Source organism: Cyanistes caeruleus, chromosome 5 (genome assembly GCF_971803275.1).
Source record: "Cyanistes caeruleus chromosome 5, bCyaCae1.hap1.1, whole genome shotgun sequence".
Lineage (NCBI taxonomy): Eukaryota > Metazoa > Chordata > Aves > Passeriformes > Paridae > Cyanistes > Cyanistes caeruleus.
In genome coordinates, this window is record NC_141705.1 from 11996736 (window position 1) to 12010883 (window position 14148).

General features: G+C 40.3%; 1 protein-coding gene across 1 annotated transcript; it reads right to left on the minus strand.

Moving 5' to 3' along the window:
- Nucleotides 1-1583: 1583 nt before the first annotated feature.
- S100P (S100 calcium binding protein P) lies at nucleotides 1584-6369 on the minus strand. The gene is made up of 2 exons (XM_023925529.2): nucleotides 6139-6369; nucleotides 1584-1867 (listed from the first exon to the last, which is right to left on the minus strand). Exons 1-2 carry the CDS (start codon nucleotides 6274-6276, stop codon nucleotides 1718-1720), a joined length of 288 nt encoding a protein of 95 aa, XP_023781297.1. The 5' UTR covers nucleotides 6277-6369; the 3' UTR covers nucleotides 1584-1717.
- Between the last annotated feature and the right edge of the window lie 7779 nt (nucleotides 6370-14148).

Genomic DNA, 14148 nt, shown 5'->3' on the forward strand with positions numbered 1-14148 from the left:
GTGTTAATGCTAAACCTGTAAAAATAAAAAAGCATTTCAAAAAATTAGGATATACTGATCAATTTTTGATACGTATCACCGAGATTTAATTGTCTGAGGATGGCTTATACCACTAGCTAGATAAATGTGCAATATAGAAAAATTTTGACTCTGTATTTAGAATTTGCTTGTTTTGCAAGAAGCAGAACATTTTGCTCATTTATAGCCTTGACAAAATAGTGAGGAATTGGCCCTTATAAGTGGCACAGCAGCCACAGGGCAGAGCTATGCTGGATTAGGGCTGTAAAGATATCTCAAAAAATGGCAATAATATGGAGCAGCCTCTCCGAGAAAAGGCTAATTTGGGATCCCTGGGTTGGGAAGACTTTTGCACATTTTGATGACTAGTAGTTTTCTTGCTCAGGTAATACAGAAAAATGTTGTCAATAAGACAGGTAATGGTACTTCTGCAAGTGTCACAGATGCATTGTAATTAATCTCCAGCCATCCAGCATCAGAGCAAGCTAGATGAAACAAAGCTTGTAATGGTTAAACCAGGCTGAAATAAACTAATAAGACCGAATTTTCCCATTGAGCTCCCCAGAAGATGAAAACACCTCAAAAATGTATGTTTGTATAGGGTTATGAATGAGTCAAACCTGTGGCCTAACTTCAGATTCAGGAAACACAGTGAAACTGAGCTCCTGCTCCTGCTTTTGCTGTGCTGCATGATCTTTCAGGGTTCCAGAGACACTTGTGGCACCTCTACCTACACAGCACATTTGCAGTAGGACAGGGAAATATTTGGCTGCTGGCATAACATAGGAATAGCACCCAACAGTACTGTTCTGTAGAGGGAACTAAAGGAACTAAATTTAATGCTTTTTGCAGTTTGCATTGGGATGCTCATCAGAAAAGTGCTCCAAAATATTGATTTAATTCTGTATACAGTCTTGCTTCAGTTGCAGAGTTCAGGTGATGCCTGTTGCCTGAAAGCAAATTCTTCCACTTCCCACACAGACTTTTTTCAGGTAAGGAAGCAACAATTGCTGCCATTTTTGCTTCAGGCAAAAATACTATGGCACACTATTTGGGAGGGTATTTAAATTTATTTTAAAGTAATATCAAGTCTTACGGTGTCATAGAAAATAAATCTGTGTGATCTGAGTGAGATGGCTCACCAGCACACAAAACTGCACAGGATCCTCCATGCTGAAAAAAACCCAGAAAATGTGTTTGGAGTTGTTTTGCTGTTCTAAGCAAGAAAGGACCTACAAGGCAGCCCTGCAACAGCAGAACAGCTGAGGATATCAAACAGGCTTAAAGGTTGTGCCAGTGAGGCCTGTCCTGTACAGCTATGGTGGCACATGTGTGGGTTTGGGATGCATCCCAGAGATGCTGATGTATCAAAACGGCCTCCAGCTGATTCATGGCTCTACCAGCCCTTATTTGTGTGCAGCTTCTGGACTGAGATGAATACTGAACCTTTTGGTTAAGAATTTTAAAACTAGAGAAAGGGAGAAACTACTCCATGTGAGTTAGTGGGAGTCATTAAACCCAGGCTGTTCCACAAATGAGAAGAAATTAGCATTCAGGATAGAGAATGAGCTCAGTAGGGTTTATTTTTACAGTCCAGCGTGATTGCAAACTTCACAGCAGTACATGGAAGGAGTGAAGGGATCCATATCACTAGCATATGGAGCACACGCAAAGACAGCTTATGTGAGTAGTTTGACAACTATTTGGCTGCATTCTGCTCAAAATATTTGTGACAGCAGCAAGTCAGAGCTGCCACAAAGATGACAAATTCTTTGAAGTCCACTTCGGAATCTCCATTTTCATCCAGGTTCTTGAAGACTTTATCGATAGCATTCTTGTCCTTCCCAGACTGCAAAAGAAAAGGAGCAGGTTGAGGTGAGAGGATGCACAACCCCAATGCAGCAGCTTCTCCAAACAAGGTCTTTGGTTGGGCTCTGGGCACTTGGAAAGGTCCCGTGTATTCCCACTGTCTGCACAGCAGCAAGTACCAAAAGCTCCTACCTTAATTACACCTGAGAGCTGCAGTCATGCAGTGTCACAGCGAGGCATGCTTGCTACATTTAAAAGAGTGTTTATCACCACTAAAGCTGTGTAGCACAAAGCCCTGAGGACACTACCCAGATGAATTAAATGCCATGATTTCCCTATCCATTCTGCTGGAAAGGCTCAGCTGAAGCTCAGGCAGTTTGCAGTTTAGCAAAAAACATGATTTCTTGGGGCAAATGTCAAATTGAAGCTTCACTGAACACCTCCACCCCAGAAAATATGCAAACAGCCTCAAAAGTGCTTTGAGTGCTGTCACTGGTCTTATGGCCCAGCAAAAACTGCTCACAGGAGCTGGTGGCTGGGAAAGTGCTTCCTGAAGCCTGTAGGATGCTGAGATTAGGTTAACACAGCAAATCCTTTTCTAAGTCATCGTTATTCTTCTAAGTTGCCATTATTCTGATAGAATGACTGAGCGCCAATCGTCAGTCACAGCCAGCATGGCTTCATGAGAGGAAAGTTCTACTTATCAAACTTGATTTCCTTTTATGCCAAAGTAGCCCACTAAGTTGATCAAAGGAAGCCAGCTGATGTCATCTTCTTTGATTTCAGTAAAGCTTTCAGGACTGTCTCTCACAGGATCCTTTTGGACAAAATGTCCAGCACACGGCTGGATGAACACATCATGGGATGGCTGAGCACCTGGCTCATGGGCGGAGCACAAAGGTTATAGTGAACGGGGGACATCAGACTGGGGACCTGTCACTAGTGGGGTTCCACAGGGCTCCATGCTCAGCCTTGTGCTCTTCAACATCTCCATAAATGACTTGGACATGGGACTGGAAGGGACAGAGAGCAAGTCTGCAGATGATACAAAACTGGGAAGAGCTGTTGACTCTGTTGAAGGACTCAACAAATGAGAGGGCTATGCTATCACCAACCATAAGAAGGGAACAAGGAAAAACTCTGAATTCTGTATCTGGGATGAGGCAATCCTGGATGTATGGACAGAATGGGGAATGAGGTGCTGGAGCAGCACCATGGAAAGGGACCTGGGGGTCCTGGTCAGAGGCAAGTTGAACATGAGCCACAAGTGCCCTTGCAGCCAGGAGGGCCAGCCCTGTCCTGGGGGGCATCAGGCACAGCCAGACCAGGGAGGGGATTGTCCTGTTCTGCTCTGAGCTGGGGCTGCCTCACCTCAAGTGCTGGGGTCAGTTTTGGGCACCACAATATAGGAAATAAAGTTCACCATTAGAGAGTGTCCAAAGGAGAGCAATAAAGATGGTGAAGGGCCTTGGGGGGAAGCTGTGTGAGGAGTTGCTGAGGTCACTTGGTCTGTTCAGCCTGGAGAAAAAGAGACTGAGGGGAGACCTCATTGCAGTTACAGCTTCCTCATGAGGGGAAGAGGGGGGGCAGGCACTGATCTCTTCTCTCTGCTAACAGTGACAGGAACTAGGGAATGGTCTGAAGTTGTGTCAGGGGAGGTTTAGGCTGGATATCAAGAAAAGGTTCATCATTCAGAGGGTCATTGGGCAGTGGAAGAAGATCACAGGGAAAGGGTCACAGCACCAGCCTGACAGAGCTCAAGAAGAGTTTGGACAGTGCTCCTGGGCACATGGTGTGACTCTTGGCGATGTCCCGTGTAGGGCCAGAGGTTTCACTCAATGATCTGTGTGAGTCCCTTCCAAGTCAGCATATTCTGTGCTTCTGTGAATCTGTGAACCACTACATCTCAAGGCTGATGTTAAGCAATGCATCATCAATTTAAAAAGTGTTTGGTGGAGGGGATTTTTTGGTGGTGTTTTTTTTTTTGTTGTTGTTGTTGTTGTTCCTTTTGGACAAAATATATTAAAATAAAAAGAAGCTTACAGGAGGGCTTTTTTGGCGCTGATAATCTACAGGGATTTTCGAAGGTGGAATTTTAACATTAAACAGGAGATGGCAGTACAGACCTGTTAAACCTAGGAAACAATCGTGTGGCTCTTGTAGACGATAAAAAATCTGATATAATATTAGAAAGAAATTACATAAACTTTTGGAAAATGTCCACCAATTCAAAACGATTACTACCTAAATTTAAATTTGAAGGCAAATTTTGATCATGATCCAATTAACAAAATTTCTCATTCTGTAATTTAATGTTTCACTTTAAATACAGAGCTTTTAAAAATCAGTAAAAATTGAAACATTTACTTTGATTTGACTGATTAATGTGTCTGGAAGGTTTAGTTAATTCTCACTTTGGAAATTACATTGTTTTAATTTTATAAGTGAATATTTCGAATTATTTAGTGAGCTACATGAACTAATAGTATCTGAATTACTCCTGAGATGCAAAAATAGGAATTGTTTTTTGGAAACTCTTTATAACTGAGTCCAGTCCTTCAATCCTGTGGTATTTATGCCTGACTGATTCAAGACCTTTCCAGGCGGTTGTGATCTGTGTCAGTTACAACAAATTCTAAGGCCAAAAGTATACATGAGTAACTAGAAAACACTTCCCTAGAATTTCTTGCAAATGAAAAAATATGCATATAAATGGCAGGAGAATGCAGGTAGAACTTTTTCTCTGAGGTCAGTCTTATGTTCTCAGTTTTTTTCTTGCAGTTATCAAGTCTGGCAAGACAGGAAGAAGGAAAATTGTTGGTTTAAATGTGTTTAAAATATCGGCTTAAAAATATGGGGGGTTTTGTTCATTTGTTTGCTTTTTGATTTTTTTTTTCCTAGAAGAGGTAAAGAAGGAAAGGGAGATGGAGACTGGAATATAAGAGGACAATTAGCTATTTATCTTCCTGGAAAATTCCAGTTTTTCAACCAGGTGCAGGAAATAGGTAGAGCTGCTAAGAGCAGCTGTGGGGAACTGGAAAATGCCAGGCCACCAAACACAGTCAGGACAGACCTCTGAGCATCATCCCATTTGATAGCTGCCTGCTGCAGGGGCTCCCCAGCCTTATTTAGACCAAATCTCGAGTGTCTGGGGGATTTCCATGCCGTGGCAGAATTGTGGTTTTGTTGTTGGTTTAGTTTCTCTTTCCATGGAAGTGCTGTGGGTACCACGCAGCTCCATGCTCAGGAGCAGGACCCTTCTGCAGTGCTGTAGGGTCACAAGCACTAATCTGTCTTACACAGATTTCTCAGATACATTGGAATATATCCCCCCTGAGCCATCCAGGTCCTTACTCTGAATATTACACGTCTTTAATTTGTGAGACACAACTCCAGCAGGCGTGGATTTCATATGGTGAATTCATACAGCTTGCATTGAAAGATACTGAATTGTATCAAGTGCCCTGGCTTCAGCGCCCTGAAATAGCTGTTGTTACAAATCTGAACTATGCTGGATACAAAAACTGAGAGCCACACAAGCAGCATTTGGTTCTAGACTTTTGCCATTAAGAACAGTAACAAAACAGTACAAATAGGGAAACATTACTCCAGTGTGTTAAAAACAATATATTTTAACGTGTTTTCTGGGTTTTCAGTGAAGGGAAACAAATTTTTTTAAAAAGCAACAATTGAAATTGTCTCCCTGGCAGCTAAAGCTTTTACTAGAACATATTAAGCACTTTTGAATACCTACCAAAATGCACTTTGTGATTACATACAAATCTATATTGTACAACATATATCCAGGTCTTTCTTTTGCTATTAAAGACAAATGCCAAACAGTTTTCTCTTAATTCATCTGTTGTTCTGGTTTATGCATCATTTTGATGAGCATACTGATTATGTAGCATAAATACCTAGAGAAGGTAAATGTATAAATTTTTAGAGATTCCTATCTTCAATCACGATCCTCAATTGCTTACAGCACAACTACCTTCACAGAAGTTGTGACATGAAGTAGGATGATAAATCCAGGGATAAACAGAAGTAAGTGAATTCTGAAGTTGAAACCAAATCTATTTCAAAGCCATTGTCCTGATAACTCAAGTGATGAATTTAGCAAACAGGGAATGTCCCTGCATATCAAAACCAGTTTTACACAGTTTGTGCAAAACCTTTTTAAAATTTCATCTTTTCCTACAAAGCTTTGCATATTTTTGGATGTAATTTCTCTAAAAATGTACTAAGAACTGTTTCTGCAGGCTGCTCCTGCACCTGCTACACAGAAATGGTGCCATGCTGTTCTCTTACCGCAAGGAAATTTGGGAGCTCCTTTTCCAGCAGAGTCTTTAGTTCTGCTTTGCTGAGGGTTTGCCTGTTGCCATCAGTCCTTGCATACTGGTCAAAGACAGCAATGGTCATTCCCATCGCAGTTTCCAGCTGAGACATGTTGCTTCTGGAGCCTGGCTTCCTCCTGAACAGGCACAGCCGCAGGGTTCTCGTGGAGGATGGAGTCTGCTCTGCTTCTGGGGTTCTTTATGCATCTGTCCGCTCCAGTCAGTGGCTACACACCCAGGGGACAGTAATCCATTAGCAAACACCTCTATCGAGTACACACCTTCATGCCAACACCTTTTCAAAACTAAAGATTTATTGCCTGGTGTGACTAATACAACCAGTTGCTCTCCAGTAGAAACCAGCCTCTCCTTCAAGGTACACAGTGTGACTAACAAATGAAAATCAGATTTTGTTATTGGCTGTTTGCTCAAGATCTGTCCTTTAAGACATCCCTGTGGGACAAGAGATTTGGCAGCCCAGTTTTGGTGCAGTATCTGCCTGCTTGGGAGGGAGAGGAGCACTCACCTCTCCCTCGCCACCACAGTTAGGGACTGTGAGGGGTTGCAGACTTGGGACTGCCCTCTGCCACACCAAGGACCTTGTTACAAACCACATAAATCACTAGCACACACTTGGGGTGGGATTGTCTAGATCAAAAATAGAGATCTGCCATGCAGACAGCTGACACAGTCCCCCTGGGCTTGTGCTCATTCCATAGCAGATGTCTCCAACAGGTCTAATGAACCAGCTTCTCTCTACAGCCAGCAAAGGGAGAGCCCTGCCTCTGTCCAGGGCCAGCAAAGGGAGCCTTGCAGAGCTGCTCCAGAAAAAACTTGCTCAGGTAGAGATATCTGAAGCAATAAATCTGATACTTGAGCAAACAGCCAGTATCAAAATTCATCTTCATCTGCAGTAAAATAACTTGCTATTTACTTTATGCAGTACAAATTTTGCAGTAAAATGACTTGTACTGAAAACAAAAGGTCACTCTCAAGTCCTGTGTCCCTCCATGGCCTTTGATGAACTTTGTGGTTTGCTTGTAAATCCAAGTACTCCATCATTAGACACCAAACTGGCTGGTTCCTCAGGCAAAATCCATCCTCTTACATCAACAATATCTCACAGCAAGACTATACATCCCATGTATGTAGAAGTCTAGAACTGTTCTGAAACAAAACCCATAAAATTTTCCATCTTACATTTTCCAACATGTGATTCCAACAAGTTGCATTTCCCAAAAAATCACAGCAGCATCTCAGGCTGTATACTTCATTCAAACTGTTAATTAAAGTTACTTGTTCCTGACTTCACCCTTATGACATAGTTGCAACTGATTTGCATTACAGGGATATAGGTTTTAAGTAAAGTTTGAAATTTTTATTAAAGTGCATGTTGAAACCTGTGTGTTGATTTTCCTCAGAAGAAGAAACAAGAATAGAGCAAACACTGGCCCTTGTCAGCTATGATCTGGTCTTTGCACACACACACACACACACACACACACACACACACACACAGTGGCAGTCTCTGGTGTGCCAAGTGCCAGTAACTTTCCTTTGTCCTTTTCTGATGTGTATCTGTAACATGAATATTAAACATGGCCAGTAAAGAAAAATCTATTCCTCCTTCTAAAGGAAAAAAAATAAAAATGAAAATGTTTATTTAATTCATTTTTACGACTTAGAACCATGAACACCAGTGCTAGCCATACAGAAGGAAAAAAGTGTTCCCAGAAGGGCAGAGAGGGAGATCAGCTTCAGTCAACAGGATGTGTCAGTATGTCCACAGTTCTGCCATGTAATGTGGCAGAAAAGGTGATCTCACAATTTTCCTCTGCAAACAAAGGTGACTCACAGTTTTTGATGATATGGCTGCAAAAGTGCTAAAACACAGAATAAACCACAGAGCTTGAATTTGTACTCACAGAAAGGTCACCATGGTAGTGCTGCCTGGTTGGGTTTTTTTATTCTTGATGTGCATTTTATCTGTATTCATGCACGTGCACACACATCAGCACTGCTCAGAGTTTTCAATTCACGCTTTCTGTACTGTTTAAATATTTTCTTATGATTTGTTTGTCATTAAAAATAGAAGCTTTGTGCACACAGCACAGACTATTACAGTTGTTTGCAAAACCAAAACAGAGAACAAATAGAAGGCCCACATAGGAAATCTGGCAGTGTTTAGACACCAACCCATCTGTCCAACTCCCCAGTGAGAGAAGTCATTTCTGTGGGCTTGTTCAAATTTTGTATAATAATTATAATGTAAATAATACTCATTACTCATTCAGGTTTTTCCTTGAAGAATGGTATAGGCAACAAATTGGATGAGCTTTTACTGAGTGTTTATAGAGAACTAGGTCTTGCTGTTCCTAGTTTGGACCAAAAGTTTAAATTATAAATGTGATACATATCTGGACTGTCACATGTATAATATTCAAAACCCACTCAGATGTATCCCAGTTTTATGGCATTTGGTCAGATATTCAGGCTTTCATGAGATTGGTGTGACTGCGCTGATATTCTCTTGGAGAATACATTTTATTCCATGCTCTGCAACAGTGTCTGTTTTGGAAAAGTCTGAAGAAATAGATTTATCAGTTCTACTGTAAAGGCCCATTTGTGCCACAGACAGATGAATAGTTGAAATGGGATAGCTGAAATGGTAAACTTCTACTAGAGCTTTTCATCTCTTACAGTTTATCTTATTCCTAAAGGTGCAGGAAGTCACATGAGAAGGACTTTTTGACAATTTCCACAAATCTGTTACGTATCTGGGTGGAAGAAGCACAGGAGGAAGAAAACACAACCTGTAATTATGAACTTGTTATTTTTCTTGTTACTTGGCAGCAGTATGAAAAGCAATTTATTTTTCTCTTAGCAAGAGAGTAACATCTGAGCAATAAACAAACATTTAATTTTCCAAATTGTGATAAAATTATCAAACTCCCCAAATTTTCTAGTGTCCTGGATAGTCTGTTTCAACTTCAAGTATCAACACACTTCATTTACTTTGTACAAATTCTCAAAATTTTCTGTAAGTCTGGTTAACAGTTTTTAGAGGTCATTTAATTTCTGCAATACACGGTGAATTTATTCACATCTAGTGAGCAAATGATGTAGCAATTACTACATTACTTTGCAAAAAAAGTAAAAAAATATCACATTAAACAGGCACTGGTGGGGCACAGGCAGAAGAGGAGTTCATACAAGCAGTGTGCTCTTCAGTGACACACTGGATAGGTCCTGTTAATTATAGGCAGACCAGCTTTCATTCTTTTATTATCATTTACTTCTCAGAATATCCTTAAAATGTATTTCAAAAATTAAATTAATAAGCTCACATACCATTTCAGAGAAGTTTAAAGGCAGGTAAAATGATTAAGTTCAGCTACCTGGCTGTGTGATTTCCTGAGTTGAGAGCTGGAGCAGTAACACTCATCTGGCAAAGCTGCACCATGGGAAACACACTTTCAGCACTGCATATTGACTCTAATCAAACACATTTATTAGTGCAGGAGACATACCCACATTAGACTGCAAAATCACTGAATCCATTTGCAGCCAATAAATTAATATTTGCAGGGTAAATACTTCTGTCTAGTTTTCAGTCCTTGTTTGAATAATTTCCTGGATGCCATTCTTTGCAGGGTTCTTTTATACTTCAGTTTTAAGTTCTTGATATTTAGTCTTCCAAGAATACTTTTTATTTTTAGTTGTAATGACAGAAAAAGAGGTCATACCCTAAGGTAACCAAATGTTGTCCACACAAGTGCTGTAGTTTCTCATTCCAGGACTCCTCAGCCAGTCTCACACCAGCAGCCCAAGTGTCATTTGCTCTACTTTAACACTTATATAAAAATCCCACTCAGCTACCAGCCAATCCTGCTGAGCTGTGGTGAGCATAATAAAAAGTTGGTCTATGGCATGGTCAGAAAAAATGGGGGAAAAAAAGAAACGAGAATGAAGAGAAAAACGAAGAGAAAAGGAAAAATGAAGAAAAAGGAAAAGGAAAAGGAAAAGAAAAAGAAAAAGAAAAAGAAAAAGAAAAAGAAAAAGAAAAAGAAAAAGAAAAAGAAAAAGAAAAAGAAAAAGAAAAAGAAAAAGAAAAAGAAAAAGAAAAAGAAAAAGAAAAAGAAAAAGAAAAAGAAAAAGAAAAAGAAAGAAAAAAAAAAGAAAAAAGAAAAAGGAAAGGAAAAAGAAAAAATGAAACATCAGAAAGGGTCAGAAGGAATTATGAAGGAGGATGGTTGTTTTGCAACACTTAAAGCAATGGAGTAAAACTTTTAGAGGAAGTTCCTATTTGTTATAGAGAGGTACAACATGGAAAATTGAATAAGCTAATTTCAGGAAAGCTATCAAGAGACTCCTGTATGTAGGGAGGAATATTTTGGTTCTGTTAAGCTGTCATGCTTAAGCATGAATTAAGAAATACACTTTTTCCTTCATTGTACAAAAATATTTTCTGAGAGGAAGGAATCCCTAAGAGAAAGTTGTTTAGTGTTGAGTGTCCATGCAGGAAACACATTAAAGAAACCCCTACTCATCCCCCTTTTTAAAAAACTTTTTTTAAAATTTTTAAATATTGATTTATGTGCACACTGAGGTTATGGGTAGGACTGACCTATCCCAGAACTGTGTGTAAGGTGAGGAGATATCCATAAATGCCGCCAGGAAGATTTACAAGATTTACAAATTGATGGAGTGGAAGTTCCCCAGGCACACACATTTTACAGAGCTGGCTGCTTTCAGTTTCCTGAAAGCAATCACAGAGTGTAGTGCTTCTGATAAGGAGTTATTTTTTCAGCAGTTCTGTCACTGCTAACCACAGGAAATGCTGGGCTCAGGAATACTGGAGGCAGCAGTGGGAAATGGAACTAGAGCCTGCTTTTATAACAGATCATTTAACTTCAGATTTCACTTATCAGAAAATGAGAAGGGTTTCAACAAATAGGAAAATAAAAAATGATCTACACAGAAGTGGGACAATCCTTGCTTTGGAGAGGGGAATCCGACCACGAATAGAGTCTCACCTAGAAGACAAGATGCTTGACTGTGTTGAGGAAATGTGGTCACAAATATAGGAGCTGCATTATTTTGGCCCAAAATTTATCCTTTGAATGTGCTTATACCTATCTAGATGTCCTACCTGGCATGTGTCTTAACTAGGCTAGTCATTGCTGTGCCAGGACACTGCTTGTGGTGTCTTGGGAGCAAGCTGTACCTGTCTGATGTCCCTGCACTCAGCACCCTGACACACCACTCACATAACTCTGCTACCACACTGCACCTCTGCAGGTGAGGTGAGAAACTTTCTATCCAGAGGCAGTTTGAATTAAATGCTAATTACCTTTCCATTTCTTTTCTTGCTTGATAGTGGCCCCTCTTTGAGATTAGACCTGCAGTTTAGATTAAACTTAGTCCTTATTTAAAAAGAAACTTGAAATGACAATTTTTAATATTTTACAGCTTCTAAAATGAAAAAGCAGAGTTTTTCTATCTGAGAAAAAAAAAGAAATGGTATTTTTGGAGTGTCTTTCACCCCACTACCTGACCATTTTCTGCTATCTTTGTCAGAGAAGCTTATGGCTTTTTTTCCTTTATAAGCAAAGGAGGGAGTGTGGGAAATGCAGGCACAGAGAGATCTCAGGGCCTTGAACATAGAGGCTCAGAGCTAGAGATTGATACAGTGTTTGACCTGAGACCTTGGAGAAGGCTTGGAGCTTTAAAACAGTGAAGCTATACAAATATGAAGTAGGAAAATAAGTCTGTAGTTTGAGTAGAAATATATTTTAAGCAACTTGAAGTATGCTTTATGTAAGTGAATAAATATGTTAAGCAAGATAATAGAGATTTTGAAGTTTAACATAAAACCTGTTACAGAGTTAGTAAGAAATAATAGATGTAGCAATGTAAGTTTCTGTAGTGTTATATGATTGGATGAAAAAAGATGCATTGTTGCAGCATCATGTGAGACGAAGCAATTGATGATTGGTTTATGAAGATGTTGGTGAGCTTTTGTGTAAACTCTTGATTGGTTAAAAAGTTTAAAAAAGACATTGTAACTAGAATTTAGACGGCTTCTGAGGTGATGGCATTGAATGTAACATCTTAAACATCTCACCCTTCCATGAGACTGATGGACTATGCAATAAAATACCTTTTCTAACATCACTCAGTTGGCCCCATCTGCTCTGATCCCAATAGAGACAGCAACACCAATTACTTGCTTTCATGATTTATTTCCACAGCAGTATCAGAAGCCCTAAGCATAGACTGCAATTGTGTTAGGCCTGGCAACTTACAGATTGTACACATTGCACCTTCCTGGCTTGTGGAGCTGAGCATTCAAATTTAGGACAAGACAAGGACATCAGCAGAGCAAATTTCAGAGCAAATGTATGTGACTGGCCCAGTTCCTAGTTATGATTTCAAACACTTGCTTAGTTATGCCTCTGATCTCTGGCTGTCTTAAGTCCATTAATATTACCTAACACAGATGCTGCACTTGTTGCCTCTCTGCCTTACCCTTCTTATACTCCTCCACCTCTGTGGAGTTGAATACTTCCTGAAACAAGGCTAGGAAGGACAGCTTTGGCTGTATAAGATATTGCCAAGCTGTGCCAACAGACTCTGCTCTGGAAAAAAGACAAGGAACTAATTTTTGTCACATTCTTTCAGCCAACAAAATTCACTAGCACACAGCACCGGACCACAGCAACTTAGCCAAAGCCATTTTATCTGTATGTTCATAAAAATTCTTCCTCCCATCTCAGCATTCCACATTATGCAGAAAACAAGAAACATTGACACATGATCACCTGCCCTTTCTCTTGGTTAGAGAAATAGCTTCATGTTCTTCTGATCTGCGCATTTGTTTGTCAGTCTGCATTTGCAGTTTCCTGTTTACAAAGTACTGACAGAAGAGCACTTAGTAAAAGCAATGATAATAAAAACTTCTTTCCAGCTGCCCTCATTGTGCCCAGCCAGGGGAGGCAGGAGTGAGTGAGTGACTGTGCAGAGCTCTGTTGCTAGACAGGGTTAATCCACACCATCACTGCTGTTCTGCCAGCCCTGTTATCAGGCACAGGATGTCAGTCACAGCACCACACACAAACAGGGCTGTTCTGCAAACACGTTCACTGGGACACCTCATCATCCTGCCTGCCACTGACAGTCCTTGCTGTAATGGGGCTGGGAATGCCTGCTCTGTAATCTTCTTCCATGGATGCTACGAGAGGAAAGAACGCCAGTCCAGGGCTTGGAAGAAAATAAAAAATATTGTAGGTCAAGCCAGGTCATACTCAGCCACTAAGAGTAGCTGCTTAAGTGCTAGGTAGAGTAAATAAGATGTGACTCCTTGCATGGTTTTGCAATGGATTGGGAAGACAGAGAGTTCAGGCTCAAGTTGACTTTACTAGCTCTCCTAACCAGGGTCGGGAGCGTGACATAAACAGAGAGGGAACCTCATTTGTATGACTATGACTAAGCCAGATTCATTGGTGGGACATTAAAAGCACAGAATACACACAAGGCTTTCAAAATCATTGTGCCAGACTTGCTCCTAAATCAGCATGTTTCAACTTAACACAGACTTTGGACATCAAATTAAATGGAATGGAACCGTCATTTTTCAGCAGATTGTTCAAAGGGGAATAACCAATTAAATGGCTAAAAGCAGTGGCCAAGGACTCTCTTCAAGTTCTATTATTAGACAGATGCCTTCATTATATACTCATCAGTTAAGCAGACATCATACTCCATGCTAGAGCATGACCTGAGGTTAATTACAGAGCTCTCTTTTGTTTTAACGCTAACAAAACAGCCAAGAAGAATTAAAACACATAAGGATTTATTGCTTCCCAAGTGGCACAGAAGTTAATATATTTGAGGCAGAGGTGTCAAAAGCTGGAGCTCTAAAAATACTCTGCTGGCTCATAGCCACCACTGTCAGCCACAGATAAAAATAGGTCAAGATAAA